The following is a 19,667-nucleotide window of genomic DNA, read 5'->3' as shown; positions in this document are numbered from 1 at the left end:
ACATATGGTTATTTAGGCTAGATGTGTCTGTGAAGGCTAGATGTGTATGGCTGATCTAAAAGGGATCAGCCCCATGCACACCGTTCAAGATGCCAGTAACTTAGAAGATACTTCACAGTCAAACAAAATATCTTTCTTCACAATATGAGCAGTCCTTCTTATTTCAAATCATACTGCTGTTTTGTGTATCACAGCGGTGTGTGTGTGTGTCTAGCCAGAGGCTTCCTCACACTCCAAGTCCAATTACCTGTGTTAAGGCCACATCTGAGACGGGGGATTACAGCATATTATTCTAGCACAAACAACAGTCTCTCTGCCCACCAACCTGCAGGCAGCCAGACACAGGCAACCGAGGAAGGTGTGAGAGGTGTTGCATTAGCACCTGGATGTGTGAACAGCAGACGACTGACCTTTTACCGGTGACTGATACACTACCTGGAAAACTTGTTCGCCTCCTGCAGCTTCCTCTTCTGTCCTCAACTCTTCTCGATAGCTTTCCGCCCCTGCCTTTCACTTTCTTTTCTTTTTTTGCCCTTCTCTTCTCTCTCCGTTTTTTTTTTCTCGTCTTAAATTGAGCTTTTATTCCATCCTTCATTTTCTCTGCTGTATCTATTGAAGCACTCTCCACAGAACCGAAGCCTGTCTCAATTTTTCCCTCATTTTCTGACAGTTGATACTTTTACCAGAGGATGTTAGTCAAGATGTCGCCTCTTTCTCTTGACTTGTTGTCACCACTTGAAATTTTCTTTTGAAAATGACTGTGATGCAAAATACTCTATTAAACCTCCTCAAGGCACCTACTGTTCCCCAGAAAGGCCCCGAGAAAATACATCCCCCGCACAAAAACACCATTTCCTAAGAGGGATGTGTCACAATTTCCAAGCCATAACTTAATTTCCTTCTATTTTATTTGTTGTGTTGCTGAATTTTTGTCTCCTCTCCTTCCTTGTAACATGTCTCAGCCAGCATGCCTGTACAAATCGTTGTGCCAGAACATCCGCGAGACGCTCAACTTCCTTCAAGTCACCTGCCAGGGGCTCTAATTAGACTGATAAGCAGTGCAACTGGAATCAGCTCTTCCTGGTAATCAGCCCCACGGAGCCCAGACAGACGGCTAAATGAGGAGGAGATGAGCCATGCAGCCCAACAGGTGTCCTTAAAAAGACAGGGAGGTGTGCTTACGCAGTCTCGTCTTTCCCCTCTCTAACTGCTCCAGACTTCAATCTCAGCAGAGTTTGGTACATATAGAGAGATTCTGCAGTTATTTAGGAAATTAAGGCTGGAAAAAAACAGTGTGCCGGCGCTTCTGGCGTGTATAGATTTAATCATCACGCTGTGACTCTGAATCAGCGCCTCACTTTTAAAAGGAATTGTTAGAGAAACTCCGCAGTAAGATGATTGATTCAGAGTGGGGGGACTTATACAATAGCAAACACACTACTCAAACTGTGTGTTTTTTTGATTTTTGAATTGCATCCCGTCCTGAATACATTTCTTGCTTTTCTCCCCGCAGTCGCAGCTGCTCTGCTTTAGACGTATAATAATGATTATCACATTTTGTCCTCGAGCAAAGTAGTAATAAAAAAAAGAGCCCGGTGACACATGAGGCGGGCTGAATACAAAATGATATCAGAACTAATAAAATCTCAGAAGGGAAATGTCATATTTGTCATTTTGACACCTGCGTGAGACTGTTGTGTTACACTTTCATTTTACACCCACCACTCCCAGCTGTACACAGGAAAGCAGCGCGGTGAGATTAACACGGAGAAGCAGCCAGGATGTTTCACAGAGACGGAGCAACAGAGAGAGAGAGAGAGGGAGGCAGATAGGACGAGCGAGCTGCAGGTTACTTTATCCACTCTCTGAGGAAACATGTCCACTGCACTCACATCTGTAGCTGAGGTTAGAGGGATTGACTTAAAGGTCCCTGACAGCGAGTGTCTTCGCTTTGACATTAACCTCCTCCAGCTGAAAGCATCTTGAACATCTCAGTGAGGAAAAAAAAGTCTCAGATATTTCATCTCAGACGATGCGTTAGAGGAACTGGGAGGCTAAAACAGACACAACAGTATAAGTGTGTTTTTATACTCTATCACATGAGCAGTGCAGCACATTGTTGGTCTTATAGAGCTAAATCTTGGATTGTGTTGCAAAATTATTGCCATTATTTACCGATTAGCCATGTCGTGTCTATCCAAGGGCTGCAAGGTGGTGTAGTGGTTAGCGCTGTGGCTTCCTCCCACAGTCCAAACACTTTGGTGACTCTAAATTGTCCGTAGGTGTGAGCGTGAAAGGTTGTCTGTCTCTGTGTGTCAGCCCTGTGATTGACAGGCGATCAGTCCAGGGTGTACCCCCGCCTCTCGCCCAATGACAGCTGAGATAGGCTCCAGCCCTCTTGTGGCCCTGAACAGGATAAGCGTTATAGATAACGGATGGATGGAGGTCTTTTCAACTAGACTGCAGTAATTTATCTTTAAGTAAAGAGAAAAATCAAACAAAAATACAAATGAAGATAAAATGTTGAATCCATCGATGGATTTGAATTTATCAGGCACTATTTCAAATTGGAGAAATATTCATCTTTAAGGTCGTTTTTCGAGCCAAACACAGCCTCTCAGGTGGGAGGATTTGCAGCTTTTCTACATCTGGTGCGTTAGATAACGGATTATTTTTCGGGTCTTTGACCAATATTTTTACCAAATTGAACACCTCGGTTTTGCCTTTGGTGTTTGTGATTCCATTTATCACTTATTTCACATCGAGAAAATAATTGGCTAAGTAATTGACTATGAAAATGTGGTTGTGGCTGAGTATGAAAAGAGGGGTTTATTTTGCCTTTATTTCCCAGATCACATGGAATTGTTACACTGTAAAAACACAAGTCATGGTAACTTATATTTCACTGTCAATTTAACTATACCTTATAATAAAGTTGACCCAAATATATATAATTAAAGTGGTAATCTCAAAGATCTCAGTTTTGTTCTCTTTGGCGCCACCTATGGTGATAAACGGTAATTGCGGGAGCACACTTACCCAGATATCCAGACAGTGTCGCATGTGTGACGGTCGCTTTCCTTTTTAGACTGTTTGCCTTCATCTGAGCGTCGAATTTGTTTCTTTTTCTCTGGATTTTCACTTATTTTTAATTAATTAATTAATTAATTTAATTTTTCACTTAAGTTGTATCTGTAGTCATCCATCTTTTCTTTGTTTGTTCAGCCATAGTAGATTACTGTTTACTCGCAACACTTGCAGAGATCGGAAAAGCAGCCGCTTAGCTCCGCCTACCCTCTCTGGCAGACCAACCACTGCTGGGTGATGGAAAACGCGTCACTAACTGGGCGCCGCTTGTGACTTTTTCCGCTAAAGTCGCACCAGACACCCAGTCTGTAATACTGCAAATGCAAAGGCTTTCATCAGCGGGCCATAGGCTCAATCACCATTGTGTTACCTCATTCGGTGATAGATAGAGACTGAACAAACACCAACACTAACTTTTTTTAGTTCAAACAACTAGTTTAATTTTGCTGCACAGTATTTTATAGGTCTCAGTATTTTCCTTTAGCCAATAAATAAGAGTAACAGCTTTGTTGTAACAGTGTCTGGTCACTTGCTTTGGCCGAACAGCAGCGATTGTTATAATGGATAAAACCTGAGTAACAATTTATTTTTTCATGGTCTCAAATCTGCACCAAAATGACACCAGGGTAAACAAACTGCTTGTGTAGATGTATTCTGTGTATCTCTACATTCATGTGGTGACCGTGTTTACAGATCAAATCCACTTGATTACTGTCAGCCACCCCCCACCCCGGCTCCTTCACCGCGTCTCTCCTCCTCTTCCCTCATACTCCTGACTTGAGTGATGGCGTTTGTGATTCCTAATGACAGTCGGAACAAATTTACGGTAATGAGGCCACATTGGGTTTCGTTTTTTCTTTCTCTGAGATCACCCTTCACAGCTCCCGTACACTGCCAACCTCAGACCGGGTCCTGGATGAGAGCACCAGTGAACCAGCAGATCAATTCCTTCCTCTTCAAGACCCCCCCCAGCAGCCAAAATGGACTCCTGTCCTTCTGAGCATGTCTGTTTTTTTTTTCTTTTCTCCAATATCCGAGAATTATTATCTCTTGACTCAGTGGAGCTCATATCCTGCCCTCATGTTATTCCGCCCGCTACGTTTCCAAACTCTGCCTTATGACAGCTTTAGCATATTTATTGATTTATTTAGCTTTTCCGGTGTGTGTATTTTGCTTAGCAGGCTCATCTGTGATAATGCATTTATCTATAACAGAAGAAGAAGAGTGTGTACGCCTGCATGAGCGCTCACACACACACGCAATACTGTGTGTTTCTCCTGGCTTGAGCAGGAAGTCTGCACCAACACATCATTACGATTCGTTCGAGCCATTAGCTTGTGGAGAGAGAATTGTGGATGAAAAGTGCGTTTGCAGCTGTACGTGTGTGTGTGTGTGTATGAATATGTACAGTATGTGTGTGTGTGCTCAGTGATGTGGTTAGTAATGTGGAGACCTGCAGGAGACGGTCCGTGGAGAGAGCCTGCAGGATAATTGCTGCCACAGTGACAGGTAGGGCTGCCTCTGTCAGAGTTCCCTCAGTGGGGAAGCAGCGGAGGAGTGTGTGTGTGTGTGTGTGTGTGTGTGTATGTCAGCTTCACCATCTCTTCCTCCAATAATTCCCCAGTAGGCTCCCTTCAGACGGTGGCAGACTTCCAGATGTTTTCATCTTGTATCACACACATCCAGGGAACGAAATGAAGCCTCTCTGCCTCAATTTGAAAGTGTTTACATTTAAATTTTACCAAAATAAAAGCCCTCTGAGGGATGTTTTTTAATGTAGCTTCATGTATCATGCAGCATCACACACTCTGTTAGCAACTGCCGTACACAGACAACTCCAAATGCGGATGCTAAAGACCTTTCACTTGTTGCAGTCTTCCTGAAGACTACAGTAAATGTTTTTCTCTTTATAATCTTCAATGTTGACAATATACAACAAAAAGACAACAACTCACAGATCAAACAAACAAGCTCAACCCTAGAAATGTTATATTTTTTCCACTTAAATAAAGCACTTTTACTATAACATAAACAAACGCACACATTATGCACTCGTCAGATACCGCTTCATTATATCGAACACTTATTTTGTCTCTTTCGCCCACTGAAACTTCACCACTAAAGCAAGAGTTTAGCTCCTGCTGATTCAATTTCATTTCCTCTCTATCATCGCTGTCCCTGTCCTGAAAAAAATACAGGAAAAAACACCAAAAAGAAACACAAAGAAAAAGTTGTTTCTAAAGACGGGGTATTATGCTGTTACAATGTTGGATGTTCAAACTAAACATGGGTGAAGTTTCAAATCTGTAGGTAAAAGTATGTCACTCTGCGGGGTGCTGTGAACGCCAGGTTTCACATTGTTTTTTCTACACGCTGCACTTTGTGACGAGAGCTGGCCAATCAGAAGAAAGCGGGCTTGTAGGGGCGCGGTTTCTTAAAGGGACGGAGCTGACTGAGTCGTTTCAGGCTGTATGAGGGCCTGCACAGAGCACCAGTGTGAGAAAAATGATGAGTTTTTTTTAACCGTAAATTATGCTAAGCTACTCCACAGGTATCACAGTGTGAAATATGAAGCTTGAAATTAGCATAATACCCCCCCTTTAATGGCCTTTTCTGCCTTCATTTAGAGAGAGAGGAGTGGATAGTGTCGGAAACAGGTGAAGAGAGAGTGGGGATGACATGCAGGACATGGGCGTGACTGAGCAGCTGTACGCTGGACGTGTGATTTAACCGCTGAGCTAAATCGGCGCCTCAAATGCGTGATCTATCTGACAGAGAAGCTGCCATCTTGGCTGACTTTTTGGGGGGTTTTTTTGGGTGTAATAATGTAACAAACTAATTCAATTAAAGACAAACAATAAGAACAAAATAAGAAAAACGTATCCAGACTCCTCCGTTCTCTCTGATTGATTGACAGATGTGATTCACGCTGCACATCTGCACGTTGTCGTCTCGGAGAGAACTCGATGTAAACGTGTCCCGGTGAGAACGCACAGTAACGCAGACACCCGTGTAGGTTTTCTTCCACATCTGGAGCTGCTCGCCGTCCAAGTCATTTGCTGGTGTCTCTTCTGCCTCCCCCCCCTCCCCTCCCCTCCCCCCGATCTCCTGCAGGCCGTGAAGAATTGGTGTCAGCACCTATCAAAGGCAAAACGCCGATTCTACACAGAGTGTCAGAGCAGCCACAATCTATTAATCAACCAGGCGGCAAAGAAACAGATATTATGTGCGTGTCTGAGCGTGTGTGTGTGTGTGTGTGTGTGTGTGTGTGTGTGTGTGTGTGTCTGCGAGCGTTTTCACTTCTGCACATGTGCGGCAAAGACTCATCCAGGTGTTATTATTCAGCCATCTTTGAAAGGGGGCTCTAATAACGGGGGATGCAATTACAAGCGTGTCATGTGGGTTTTGTTTGAGAGAGGAAGCGGCCTGTAATGCGGACACAAGACGCATTCTGATTGGACGGCTGCAGACGTTACAAGAGCTGAAACTAAACTGCAGATATCGTCCCCCCCTTTTTTATGACAGTGTTGTCTTTTAAAACCCATCACATGTCAAAAAGGAAACAGGTTACGACGTGTTAACAGAGACATTTTGTCTTCAGTCAGAATTAGCCGACGTTTATGTTGTGTTGATTTAGGCTGAATAACAGCAGTCGCTTTGTTTGGGAGCACTGTTGGCTTATCCGCAGGAAGCGATCGATCAGGGTGAATAAACAGTGAGGCAGCCAGGACCCCCTGCTGCTCCCAGCATGCTCCCACCATGTGACAGACACGGTGCTGTATGATTGGCACTGCTGATTGGACAGAAGAGCCTGATGATGTCACGGCGAGCAGCATGTTGGGTACACGGGGGAGAGGAAATGGTTTGTTTTTCGATTTCGGTTCAAATGTTCGGCTTCAAATTTAGTTTTCTACATTATAATCGTTATGAGCAAGCAGTATTACAGAGTGGGAGAGAGCCAGAGTGCTGCAACATTCTGCTGTAACCATTTACTGTTGTGGTGACACACTTTTTTTTTTACTTTATTGCTTTGTTTGCGGATTTTGACGATTGTCTTCTGCTCTTTTATTTTGAAAGGACAGCAGGAAGAATAATTGTTACCACGGTAATAACTCATGGGAATCTGAAGTAAATAAATATATAAATTCAAAATGAAATGATTAGACAATCGACAGGAAATAAATGAACAGAATTCTTTCATTTATTAAAATCTTTTAGAAGTAATGTGTGTAAGAAAATAGCAGAAAATCTTTAACAAATTGCTTTTTAAAGTTAAAATATTGAAATATCTTTCTGTTGCATCGAAACAGTCAACAAAAAAAGCATAGTAGAAGAAGATATTGATATTGAAGATTTTCTTTTTGTCTTTTATTTTGAAAGGACAGCAGGAACTGTTACTGCAGTAATAACTCATGGGGATCCGAAGTAAATAAATATATAAATTCAAAAGGATATGACAATCAATGAACACAAATGAACATAGTTCTATAATTTTTTATTTTTTAGACGTCATTTGTCAGAAAATTGCAGAAAAAAGTCAAAGTTAAATATCTTTTTTTCTTTAATTTTGAAAGGATCGCAGAAAGAATAATTATTACCACGGCAATAACTCATCCGGGATCCGAAGTTAATAAATATATGAATTCAAAATGAAGTCATTTGACAAGAGGTAGCTTTATTTTGAAATTCAACTTCACTTTGTACTTATTAGAAACATGCAGCACACATGGGCCCGAAGTACACACACACACAAACAGAAACATATGAACGTGCAGTGATGGAGAGATGTCAGAGTGAAGAGGCTGCACATGGAAATGCATTGCAAGCAGTTGATCCAGTGCTTTGCTCAAGGGCACCTCAACAGAGACCGCTCCAGCTGCTAGTCCCAATTCCATGCTTGGTCTGTATCAGGACTTGAACCAGCTGCTACCAGAGCTGCTGTCTTCCCCTCTACCTCTGTAGTGAGTCTACGACTGATCAAGAGAGAAAAAAGTAAACAAATATTGTATTATTGTGTTTGTATTGTAAATTAATTTACAAAATAGTGTCCGGCTTGATTTGTTTTAATTTAACGATCGTTTTAATGTGTTTGCTTTAATTTGAAAAGCGTTTTCTATTATAAAAACATATTAATTATCATGTTTTCATCAAATAAAAAAACATATATAATTTGTCAACTTCGTTAGTTGCTAGTTGTAGTTTGGACACAGACGGATGGGTTCATCCTGATTAGCTCACGATGATGTCATAGAATAGATGGATTGCATTATAAAGAGTGGTGTTTTTGTACCTCTGCTCTCTTTCATCCTCCTCCTGCTCTGCTCCCTCTCGTCCCTCTGTTTCATTTGCAGCTCTCCTCTCAGGTGCAGCTGCTTTGATGCGGCGTCCTGACTCCTATGAGCCGAGGAGCGGAATAACAATCGACGCGCGTGAACAGAGGGGGAGACGGTAGAGAGAGCGAGGCCTGTAGGATTCTCCGCGTGCTCAGATAGTATTTATGTACAGCGTGTTTATTCTTACAATAAAAGTCTGATCTCGCGCGAAGCCGGTTTATTAAGTGTGTTTGTGCCTCCTTTCTGTGGAGACGAACAAATAAGCCTCATAAGAGCGACAGCGATATGTGGCCTGATTTACATTTTGATAAGCATCACCATGCACATATAAAGGGTCACAGTCATGTTATATATCATACATGTAATGAATGTGTGCCGCCTCTTCTTCGTACTCCAGCATATGAAAGAATATTGTTTTTGTTTCCCGCCCTGGATTTTGACTGAAAGAGCTCGCTATCTGCCAGGGGGATCAGGTGCATCTCCCTCTCGTTCCCTCCCTTCCTCCTCCTCCTCCTCCTCCTCCTCTGATAGGTAGAGACAGCCATCATATGTGCAAGGGGGGGAAAGTGATGGGCGGAATGGCAGCTTTAATATCGGAGCGATCGCCTGCTGATAAGGCTAACGGCTGTGGAGAGGCGTGAGCGTCGGCCCTCCCCCGCAATAAACACTTTCATTTTGTTTGCTTGGAGTGACGGATGGAGAGATGGAAGCGGTGAATAGACGACCTGAGGAAGAGAGGAAGGAGGAGGGGGAGATAGATGGAATGGATGTGGATGTTATTCAATATTAACAGATCAATCAGAGGGTGGTGAAATATGCATTTTGTCAACGCGCGTTTGTCCAAAGAGGCGACATTACGGCTGTGAAATACAGAATACTTACAGCCCACAGCCGCTGATTCGTCTCCTGAAGCTGAATTTATATTGCGTCTAACAATAACAACCCTGTCGTATACGAGAAAAATGAATATATATATTCATGACTTTAAGCTCTGATGACTTCATGATAATCATTCGTGAATTGCCGTTAGAATCTATGATGAGGAGTGTGTGCACAATCGCTCCAGTTTGCAGCATATGGTGCAGGAAAGCAACATTTTAATCAAATTATATCTCCGCCAGATCATTTGTGTTGAGCGCATATGCTACAGAGCGATTTAAAGGTCACATAAAATCAAGCTTAAATGTGTGTTTTTATTCATTAGCGTTAAAGCCGAAGATGTTCCGAGTCGTTCTTTAGATTGATGATTGAAATGGCCTTTTCCCTCTCCTTCAGCGAGTCCTTGATGACTTTTCTGAGAAGTTTTCTTCCCGCACTTCCTGTTCACCTTGATGAGTTTAAACAGGCGCCGTGATTGTTGTTTGAATCAAAGCGCAGTCCTCCACGCGCGGCTCATATTTGATAACATAATTGTAGTTTTAAAGGAGAGAGATGTTCTTTGGCAGCAGGAACAGTTCCAGCAGAAATAATTAATTAAAGGTATTTTGTGTCTGTAATAAATGGACCAGATAAAAAGCGGGTTAATGGAACTACTTTAAACATCTAATTGAAGGAAGATTGGATTGTATGTTGGTTTGGAGACACTCCTGTATACTGGTGAACCAGCAGACACTCCAACACTGGATCCATTGTTTCCCATGTATCTTCAGTATTTAGGTAGATAGTCTGAACCCAGTGTATTTATAGCTAATTTAAAGAGGGGGTATTAAGCTGTTTCACATATGAAGACATATATATAATGTTGCAATGTTGGATGTCCAGACTAAACGTGGGTGAAGTTTCAAATCTGTAGGTAAAAGTATGTTGGAGTAATCCCCTGCTAAACGTCTGACGCTGAGGCCTACACTTTGTGACGTCGCTTCGGAGAGCTGGCCAATCAGAAGAAAGCTGGCTTGTAGGGGCGGGCGGTTCTTAAAGGGACAGAGCTGACTGAGTCGTTCCAGGCAGTGGCTGCATGAGGGCCTACACAGAGCACCAGTGTGAGACCAATGATGACTGTAAATTATGCTAAGCTACTCCACAGGTATCACAGAGTGAAATATGAAATTAGCATAATACCCCCCCTTTAACCACTATCAATGAGAACTACAAGGTTATTTCAGGCTTTACAGTGCAATTGTCACTGTGCCCACCTTCTGTAATAACCACAAGTATTTGCACCCATCTGTGCGTCCATGTTGGTCTTAAAGGGAGGTGTGAATTGGTGCGTTGTTGGCGCATTGCACCAGGCTTTTAAATAGATTGGAGGTTATCACCAAGTGGTTTGATTCTTATAACTCAACACAACAATGAATAATGAAGGGACTAAAATTAAGAGACTAAATATATCCTATTTGCGCCTACATTTTTGTTTTTGCTTTTTGCCTTTATTTTATCGGACAGCTGAAGAGAGACAGGAAATGTGGGGAGTAGAGAGTGGGGGATGACATGCACCAAATGATCGGAGTCCAACCTGCGATCAGTGCATCTAGGACTCTGTACATGGGGCGGCAACTGAGCTAAACCAACGCGCCTTTGCGTTTACATTTGCGTTGAGTTAAAACTTGGAGATGGAGATGGACACGCCCCCTGAATGTCCATGCACTATGCACTTTAGACCGTGTGCTATATATCATTTGGCATGTGGTAAATGGACTGCACTTATATGAGCTTTTCTAGTCTTCTTCAGACCACTCAAATTGCTTTTACACTACATGTCACATTCACACATTCACACACTGTTGGCAGAGGTTACTATGTGCCAATCTCCAATCAGGATTTAACCATTTCCGATCATTCATACGTCAATGGCTACGCATTTGGGAGCAATGTGGGGTTCCGCGTCTTGCCCAAGGACATTTCTACATGTAGACTGTGGGAGAGCTGGGGATCGCACCGTCAACCGACTCTTCCACTGAGCCACGGGCGCACCAATTTGTAATGGGGACTGTTGAGTGGCTCTTGCTTAAAAATTGATGACCATTAATAACAGGTTAAATGGTAGTAATCACCCATATTCACTGAACGTGTATTGAATAGTTTCAGCTTTATATCCTCCATTGAAACTGTTGCACATGTTTGTAATGTCCCTTTAAAGCACATGAAAATGGAGCACATTTCAACACATGAAAAATCCTTTCTCAGCGTGATTTTTCTGCCTTCTGAACATCAGACAACGTGGCTCAAAATGACTTGGAAACCAAAAAGATCAAATGAGCAGCGGGGATCAGATCTCGATATTAGAGATGGGACTAGATAGAGTCAGACAACGCCTATTAAAACGGCTGGAGGAGCCGCTCTGAAATGAGACCTGACGTCTCTTTTCCACAGTCTGTCAGGAGTATTTGGTGGCTAATTTGAAGCCTAAAAAATCTGTGTGAAAAGGGAAAGAGAGCGAGCTCCAGAGGGAGGTTAATATAAGGGCCGAGCAGAGCGAGTATCTGTACAGTCGGTGACAGAACAAGCAGAATCCATCGGCTGGATTCGCACATCCATCCAGTTAGCGGCTAACGAGCTGGGCGAGTACATTGTATTTACATTTAAAGTGGCTGTTGTGGGACCGTCCTCTCCCTCAGGTTGATTTGAGGGTCCTCAGCTTTGATTTTTGAGTAAATACTGACCTTCAGGCTTCTTTGGTTCCACCATAATGTCAGCGTGTCAGTCAAGCCTCGAGCCGCAGACGCTGCTTCGCGAACGTGTGTTGATTCCAGGCTAATCTTCCGTAGTTTGACTCATGATGTGCTGCGCCCTCAGAGGGGTCCTCATTAGGACCAAAACGGTGTGTGACCTTTTAGCTGCTTCGCCTCCCCGCGCCACCTACGACCTCACCCAGCTGGGCCCAATTACCTCGCTCATTACCCCTGTTCTAAATAGCACAGCGCAGGTACTATAGATATCTGTGGCGAGGCAATATGTGGGACTAAATACAGGGATGGGAACGTGGAATTAAAGTCTTAAAGATTGTCTTTTTTCTCCTCTTGTCGTCTTCTTTCTCTCATTTAGAGACTTTGAATGTATATTTGACCTTTCCGACCCTTCTTTTAGCCGCCATCTAAAATAAAACATGTCCTCTTTTGCTGCCATACTGAAGAGATGATAGGATGATCAATGTTTGCAGCATCCGTAATAACCGGAGAGAAAAAAGGAGGAGAGAGGGAGAGGGAGAGAGATGGATGATTATCTTAAAAGTAGCGTGCTTAATTAGATGGAATGCTGCATACATTGTGGACTGAGTGGAATCATTGGGATAGATTAAAATACTAATTAAACAGGCCCTCGCCGAATTTGGAGTGCGAGGTGGGGTTCAGCTCTTCAGGGTCATTTGCATAGCCTTCATCTGGGGAAATGGGATTTAAAGGACCTGCTCTCTTTCTCTTCCTCTCTTTAACTCCCACTTTTTTTTTTACTCTTCCCCATTACCAATCACATTCACATGCTAACAAACTCAATTAAAATTATGCTCCATTTTTTCATTTCACTCCATAATTTGGCATAATCTATTAAGGCCCCTTTGATTTTGTTTTTCAATTTAAATGTCTCCATCAAAGTGAGGAAGGGGGAAGAAGTCGGCGAAATGTGTGATCTTTAACGACGGTTATTTAACGTTGCCTCACTTTGGTTTGATTTGCATGAGAATGTCTGTCGTGGAACAAAGAAGTGGAAATAGCATGCCATATTTGATTAGATCAATAGATCCGAGGATCAAACTCGGCTGGTGTATTAATTACTGCAAGACAAAAGCAGGAGCTCAAGTTATTGTGTGCCGTGAATCTACAAGCACTTCATCTGCTTTCTGGAGAGCTTCTGCGGGTCGCTTCGACGTGTGATGTTACAGTCACAGTTGATTTTTATTGTATATTGTATTTTATGTTTATACCGTTCTCTAGATGCATCAGCGTCTTTGGCTCCACCACTTTGGTATTTCAAAACTGCTCAATGCACTTTGTGAAATGTCTCAACAACTATCGGACGGTTGCTAAGACATTTGCTACAGATTTTTATATTCAGGATGAATTGCAATAACTTTGGTGAACCCTGAACTTTCAGGCTAGCAACATCATGAGGCGACAGTTTCAATAGCCCTTTTTACACTGCGGTTCCGCTACAGCACCGTAACGAAGCTCCGCCATCATGCCGCCGTTGACACTTAACATTGGACCAAGCAACACCAGTGTAAAGCAGCCTTTGGGTGTATTTACATCTGGCGTTGCAGAAGTAAAACGTGCGCGAGGTGTAAACAAACACAGCGATGTTCCGCCCGCTTTTTGACACCGTTTTGCCTCTGTTACAACCTCCGATGCCGGTTCAGAGATGAAACGGCTTCACCCCACCATAACACCTAACATAAACATAACAGAGACGTAATAATCCCGCCTTGAACTGGCAGTCTAAAAGGGGCTTATGTTCTCTACGGTGGCCAACAAGGGCGATCACGCTGCAGGGGCTTGAATGGTTTCCATTGGAAGAAACAGGCTGCAAATTCAGAAACACATGCAAATGTCCAAAACGGAAACAGAATGAAAAGGATGAATGTGCTTCAAAAGGCCGAAACGAATGCATTAACATCAAACGCGCTGCAAATACAGGAACGATGCAAAGTCAAAAAGGGGGCGCACGACTAAGCGTCAGCCTCAGTTGTGCTTTGTCTTAACTGCTCATTACCAAGTGCTAGCATATTAGCATGCTAAAGATACTGAACTTGTTGAACATTATACCCTCCCACTGCTTCATTTATACTTCTGCATACATACAGGATGTGGTTTTACAGGATGTAGCAGTGCATACTTTGGCAATCTTTGAGCCATTACTACAGGCTGATACATGTATCCCTTGTGAAACAGAGCTACAACGTTTGCATATTATTTTAGCCCAATCTATGATCTTTTCCTCGATCCAACTAGACTTTGACTGTTTCAAAAAGCAAACAAATAGATTGACGCTTCTTTAAGTTTAGGAAAAGATAATAGGGATATTCATTGATCCTGGGGTTAAGGAAAAGATTCGGACAATAAACAACATTGTAAATCACAGTTAGCTGTTAGCTTACCTAAATGTTTGCCGACAACCCAACACAAGGATTTGTATAAAGTAGGACACAAAGCACTTACGCAGGGTAAAGAACTGTGTTTTGAAGAGTCCCTCAAACATATCGTGACTTAATTCATAACACCAGTGGTGAAATCTACAGCTGAACGATAAGTCAAACCTATTCGTAACCCCCTTAACGTAAATTAGCGTGTTAGCCTTGTCAATATGAGCATGTTAGCATATAGCCGTGTTGTATTAACTCTCAGATGTACGTCACTTTGGACAAAAGCGTCTGCTAAATCAAACTGTAACACTGTAGCATGCTAACATTAGCATTTAGCATTGGAGTTCAGCTTCACAGAGCTGCTAGCATGGCTGCAAACCTATTTAAGGCCTACTAGCCACCCAGCATATAACTCCTCCAGGTGCTTCTACACACTCCCTGTCAACTGTCTTAGCCTGAAGATATTTTTGCTTCTCCGCTTGATGAAGATTGTCTGCGTATGTGTGTGGGCTGATCATTTTCCATGACCAGTTTGACATCTGACTCACGCTGTTGCATCCATTGCATCATTCTCAGCTCGGTTGACCACTTGTTTTTTGGCCTCGGGAACTGAAAAAGCTGCTAGTTTGTCATCCACCGCTCATATCTGACACCTCCTCTGCTTTTTTGTCTCCCCGTGCAGTCCAGCAGAAGCAGCAGCTGGAGAAGGAGACGGGCCTGAAGATAGTGGAGGCCGGAGTCAGTGATGTAAGTTATGCTCTCTATAAATATCTATTGTTCCGCTCTGTGTGTTAAGAAACAGAAAGTGAGAGTAGGCGTGCTTTTGATTGTGCGTCTTCTTGTGTGCGAGCTCATGGGACGGGAATAACTGTGATTCCAACTTGTCTTGGCATTGGAATCACACCTGCAGCTTCAGTTGTGCAGCCAAACACTAATCTGCAGCAAGCAATGAATTCCAAACACACATACGTGCTTTCAAGTGTTGCTTTGATTACCGTCCCCCCCGTCCCCCAGATTCATTTCCTTTAGGTGCCTAAGAGCCGCTGTCACCATGGCGAAGAAAAAAACACAACAAGAACAAAAAGCCCGATGTATTTCGTGAAAGTAAGTGTTGATCATCACAGCGGCGCCACAATAACCAGATTATCTTGAGTGCTGATGCTCCTGTGACATATTCATCGGGAAAAATTAAGAGCAGGGCAGGAGGACACTCAGGATGAGCCACATGAAAGGAGGGTAAATGTGTATTCACTCAACACTGATAAATATTCATATGTATGGGCGGTAAAGATCTAATCAAGCAGCCATTGATGCGTCATAGCCCTCCATGCTCGCCCGGTAAATGAGTTTCTCTATGGAAATGAGACAGACAGCCTCAGACCCCTGAGCTGGCCCGATCATGAGGCATGCTGGGAGCTAAATGGATGTGGCCTGTGCAGACAGGATCATTTTCCCGCGTCTCTGCTGCCTCTCTTTTGGTGTCACTGCCTTTCTTCGCCCATCTGCCTCCCACTTATATCTTTCTTAGCTGCACATTTTCTCTCATCTTACTCCGCATTGTGTCTCCATCGTGTTCTTCTCAATTATCTCTGATTTTTTTTTTCCTTTTTTTTTTCCTCCGCTCTGACTTTTGTCCCGTCTCTTTGTCTGCCTCTCCTCGCCTCCTTTTCATTCTTTTATTCCCGCTCATACTGATTCCTGCGCTTAGCCGGCACTGGTACAGGGCTGTGTTTGTCATATTGGGCCTATTTGTAGATAATTAGCTGCAATAATAGCCTCTCTGCAGGAGCCAGGGTGAGGGAGGGAGGGATGGATTGGGAAGAAGGAGGGGAGGGGAGGGAACGGGAAAAATCTGTCTTCCACCTCATGGGGAGAAAATCTGCGCCAGACTGTGTTTGTGGAAATGCATGTTAAGGAAGCGTGGCGTTTACTGTACTACAAATACAGATCTGGCAAAGTATTAAACTCGCTCAGAGGGCGTTTTATTAGCAACAGCGCTAACGTGGACGTGTTGATCTCACCAGTTGGTATCCAAGAAGTGGAAAGTGGAGGGTAAGTTGTGGAAAATAGTAGCTTTTGACGGGAGAGCCTGTGGAGTGCGCTCTTCAAATACATTAGATTAAAAGGTGTTAAACCGAACGCCTGCTTTCAGTAAATTTGCAGTAGATTGACCGCAGTTGTGAGTGAATTCATGATGGAGGTTGTAGACTGCTCACTTTCCGCCTGCTTCCTAATGGCTAAAATAGAAATATACTGGGTGGAATTATTCAGTTGACGCATAAGAGGCATGGAGCTGGAAATTAAGCAAAGCACAGGCAGTATTCTCTCCCGCTCGCTTCCATGAAACCATCAATGTGGCCGGTATCATTAAGTCTTATCACTGACAACTCCCCCCTCTCTCCTACGTTTTTATTTAAGAGGTGACAAATGACAAAACAGCTTAGGAAGATGTCCAGATAGAGCGGATGTCAATAGCAGTAGATGCGGACGCGGATAAGCAAATGTCAAAGAGGGGGGAAGGAGACATCAATCAATAGCCCGAGCAATATCTACTCCATTATGGATCGCAGGGAAGTCGGCTTCCTGAGGAGGAAAACAACTGAAAACTGCTACTTTGTTATTTTTTTAAATAATGGATGTATGTGGGGGGCATGAGCGATGTATTAACAGCTGTTTCCAAGTGTTAGATGCACTCTTGTGGACACCCGAAAGGCAAATCTTGTCCTGTAAATGTGTGAAAACCTGCAGGGAGGACGGAGATTTTTGCAGCCCTTGTTGTCTGCATTGAAACCTCATATTTTCCACCATCAGATACGTGCACACTTTATGTCCTCAGCTAGCATCCTTTCTAACAGGCTCAAAGCTCTGTGACTCTGCATCCCTCGCCGCCGCCGCCGCCCCCTCCACCTCCTTATTTCTTCTGCAAAAAGGGGGGGTCGGTGAGTCAGCCCCCTCCCCAAGCTGGAGACAGCAGCCAGGCAAAAGGGTTGCTTTAGCTGGCAGCCATGGACGCAGCATGACTGGGACCAGTAGGGGAGCGTTGGGAGCAGTAAAAGGGATTTTTATAAAGGGAGGGGCATTTTTGTTGGATTGCTATAGTCAGCCGGAAAAATACACAGAATATTCTACAATACGAGGCCACGGGATAGAAGAACGGCACATCTAGCAGCTTCTACAGCGCTAAAAAAAGGCGTTAATGACCTTAAAATCTTAAGATATTTAATCTCTAAATGTATTTTCTGTCTCTGCTAATATTGCCCTTACCGAGGTCTCAGTGACCAAAGCTTGGTCTGCTAATAAAGATTCACACCGATATGAGTGTGTGGAAGATTTAACTCTGGATTAAAACTGTAAAACTGCTCATCTTTTTTTCTTCATCCCAATATTTCCCATGATGCATCTCACCAGATAGTCCCCATGCGATTAAGTTAGTTAAATTGAGATTCATTGACATTTTGACAGCAGTCTCATGTTCAAAATAACTCCGGCAAACTGCTTATGTGAAGAGGCACTTATTAAGCACACAATTCCCCGAGCTGCATGTCAACTGATTATTCAACCACTAAATGTAAATCATATGTGGCAGGCGGGGAGTCTCTGCACGGTGCAGGTTTGTGCGCATGCATGCAAACATGTACTGTAAACGTATACAGTCTTTGTTGTTGTGTTCCGGCTGATACGTGTGGATCTAGAGGAACACTCGGAGAATGACAGTTATATGACCGTCCAAAGCTCGCATTATATTCGTAATCAAAGATCTAAGTGCAGCGGCACAGAGGCAGAACTCATCTCGGAGAAAGGTCACATGTAATGATGACCCCTCCCGATGGATTTGAAGGCTTTCTTTCCAATATCCTGTGCTTGTAATTAATGCAGGGGCACATCTTGGTGAAAATGGTCTGACAGGCAACCACAAAGAAAAAACACAATATTGTGCGTTATGTTTTGAGCATTGTTTCTCACTTTGAACCTGCTTCACGCTGAATTTCACCAAATGTACAATATTTATGTCTGTTTATAAACTACTTACTTCAACTACAGGATGTGTTTTTATTAAAGACTGTTGAATAGTTTGAATAGAAATGGTTCCCTTTGTGTTTTGTAGTGCAGCTCGTGTGGGTATCTACATATAACGATGAATGAATTAGCTTTTGTTAGCCACGCTAGCAGCATGTTGCTAGGTATGGCAGTCATTCGCTCGGTCAGTTTGTCTATTAATTTGGTCCTGACAGAAATATCTGTACATTTTTATGATGAACAACAGATAATGTATCCTAATGATTAAGATTCCTTAAATTTTCCTCAAATCTTTAGCTGTATTTTCCGCTACTTAGCAACATTGTTAGCATGCTAACTCCAAGGGTGTAAATCACAAGTTTCATTTGATATTTATAATGATTCTATGTATATTGATAGAATATTTTCTTCCACAATGCATCTTTGATTTAATTAATTTCAGATGCTAGTGATTGATATGAGACGATTACATTACAGGACCATTTCGTGAAATGCTTTACAGTCATATCAAATCACAAAAACAACTTAAATATTCAGATCCATGTTTCAACTTTGTATTACTGATATTAAAAAGTCGATCAAGGAAAGGATATCTTAATCCATATCAATGTTGCACCCATGTTGCACCCATAGCTAACACGCTAAGTTTAGCTTCTGAAAATGGCTAAACATAGGCCTGTTAGCACTAGCCCCTTTTACCCTGCCAGTTCAAGGCAGGAATATTACGCCTCTGTCCGCACTGAGGCAGAATGGTGGGGCGAAGTCGTTCCGCCTCTGAGCAGGCATCCGAGGTACTAACAGTGAGAAACAGAGGCAAAACGTAATCTGTGTAAACAGCGGAGCCGGCAGGGCCGAACAGCAGCGCCGTGTGTGTGTATTTGAAGCACGCACTGGTTGTTTACACCTTGCGCACGTTTTGCTTTCGCAACGCCGGAACACTACGTAAAAACACACGTGGGGCAGCTTAACGCCGACGTTGTTTGCTCCAAAGTAAAATGGCAATGGTGTAAAAAGGGCTGCTGTCTTCCTGGGCATGTTAGCATGCTAACAAAAGCATTTAGCTGAACAAGTAAAGTAAGTAAAGCCTTATGAAACCACACGCTTAGCTGTGGAGTCAAGTTTAAAACTTCCTTCTCTCATGTAAGGAAATTTGCTTGACTGAACCTTCGACTTATAATCATGTGTCTTTTTTTATTAAAGTTGTGATGCAACAGAAACTT

At 43.0% G+C, this 19,667-nt stretch overlaps 1 protein-coding gene across 1 annotated transcript in view; it reads left to right on the top strand.

Moving 5' to 3' along the window:
* ptprn2 (protein tyrosine phosphatase receptor type N2) overlaps nucleotides 1-19,667 on the top strand; it is a 137,689-nt gene that overhangs the window by 70,894 nt on the left and 47,128 nt on the right. The window contains exon 11 of the mRNA XM_069667372.1: nucleotides 15,113-15,177. Coding sequence (XP_069523473.1) covers nucleotides 15,113-15,177 — 65 coding nt within the window. The remainder of the gene's footprint in view (nucleotides 1-15,112; nucleotides 15,178-19,667) is intronic.

This window comes from Semicossyphus pulcher, unplaced genomic scaffold (genome assembly GCF_022749685.1).
Source record: "Semicossyphus pulcher isolate SPU_LCO1_2020_fin unplaced genomic scaffold, fSemPul1.0.p SCAF_18, whole genome shotgun sequence".
Lineage (NCBI taxonomy): Eukaryota > Metazoa > Chordata > Actinopteri > Labriformes > Labridae > Semicossyphus > Semicossyphus pulcher.
The sequence above is the reverse complement of the archived record's forward strand: the minus strand, read 5'-3'. Positions and strand labels throughout refer to the sequence as shown.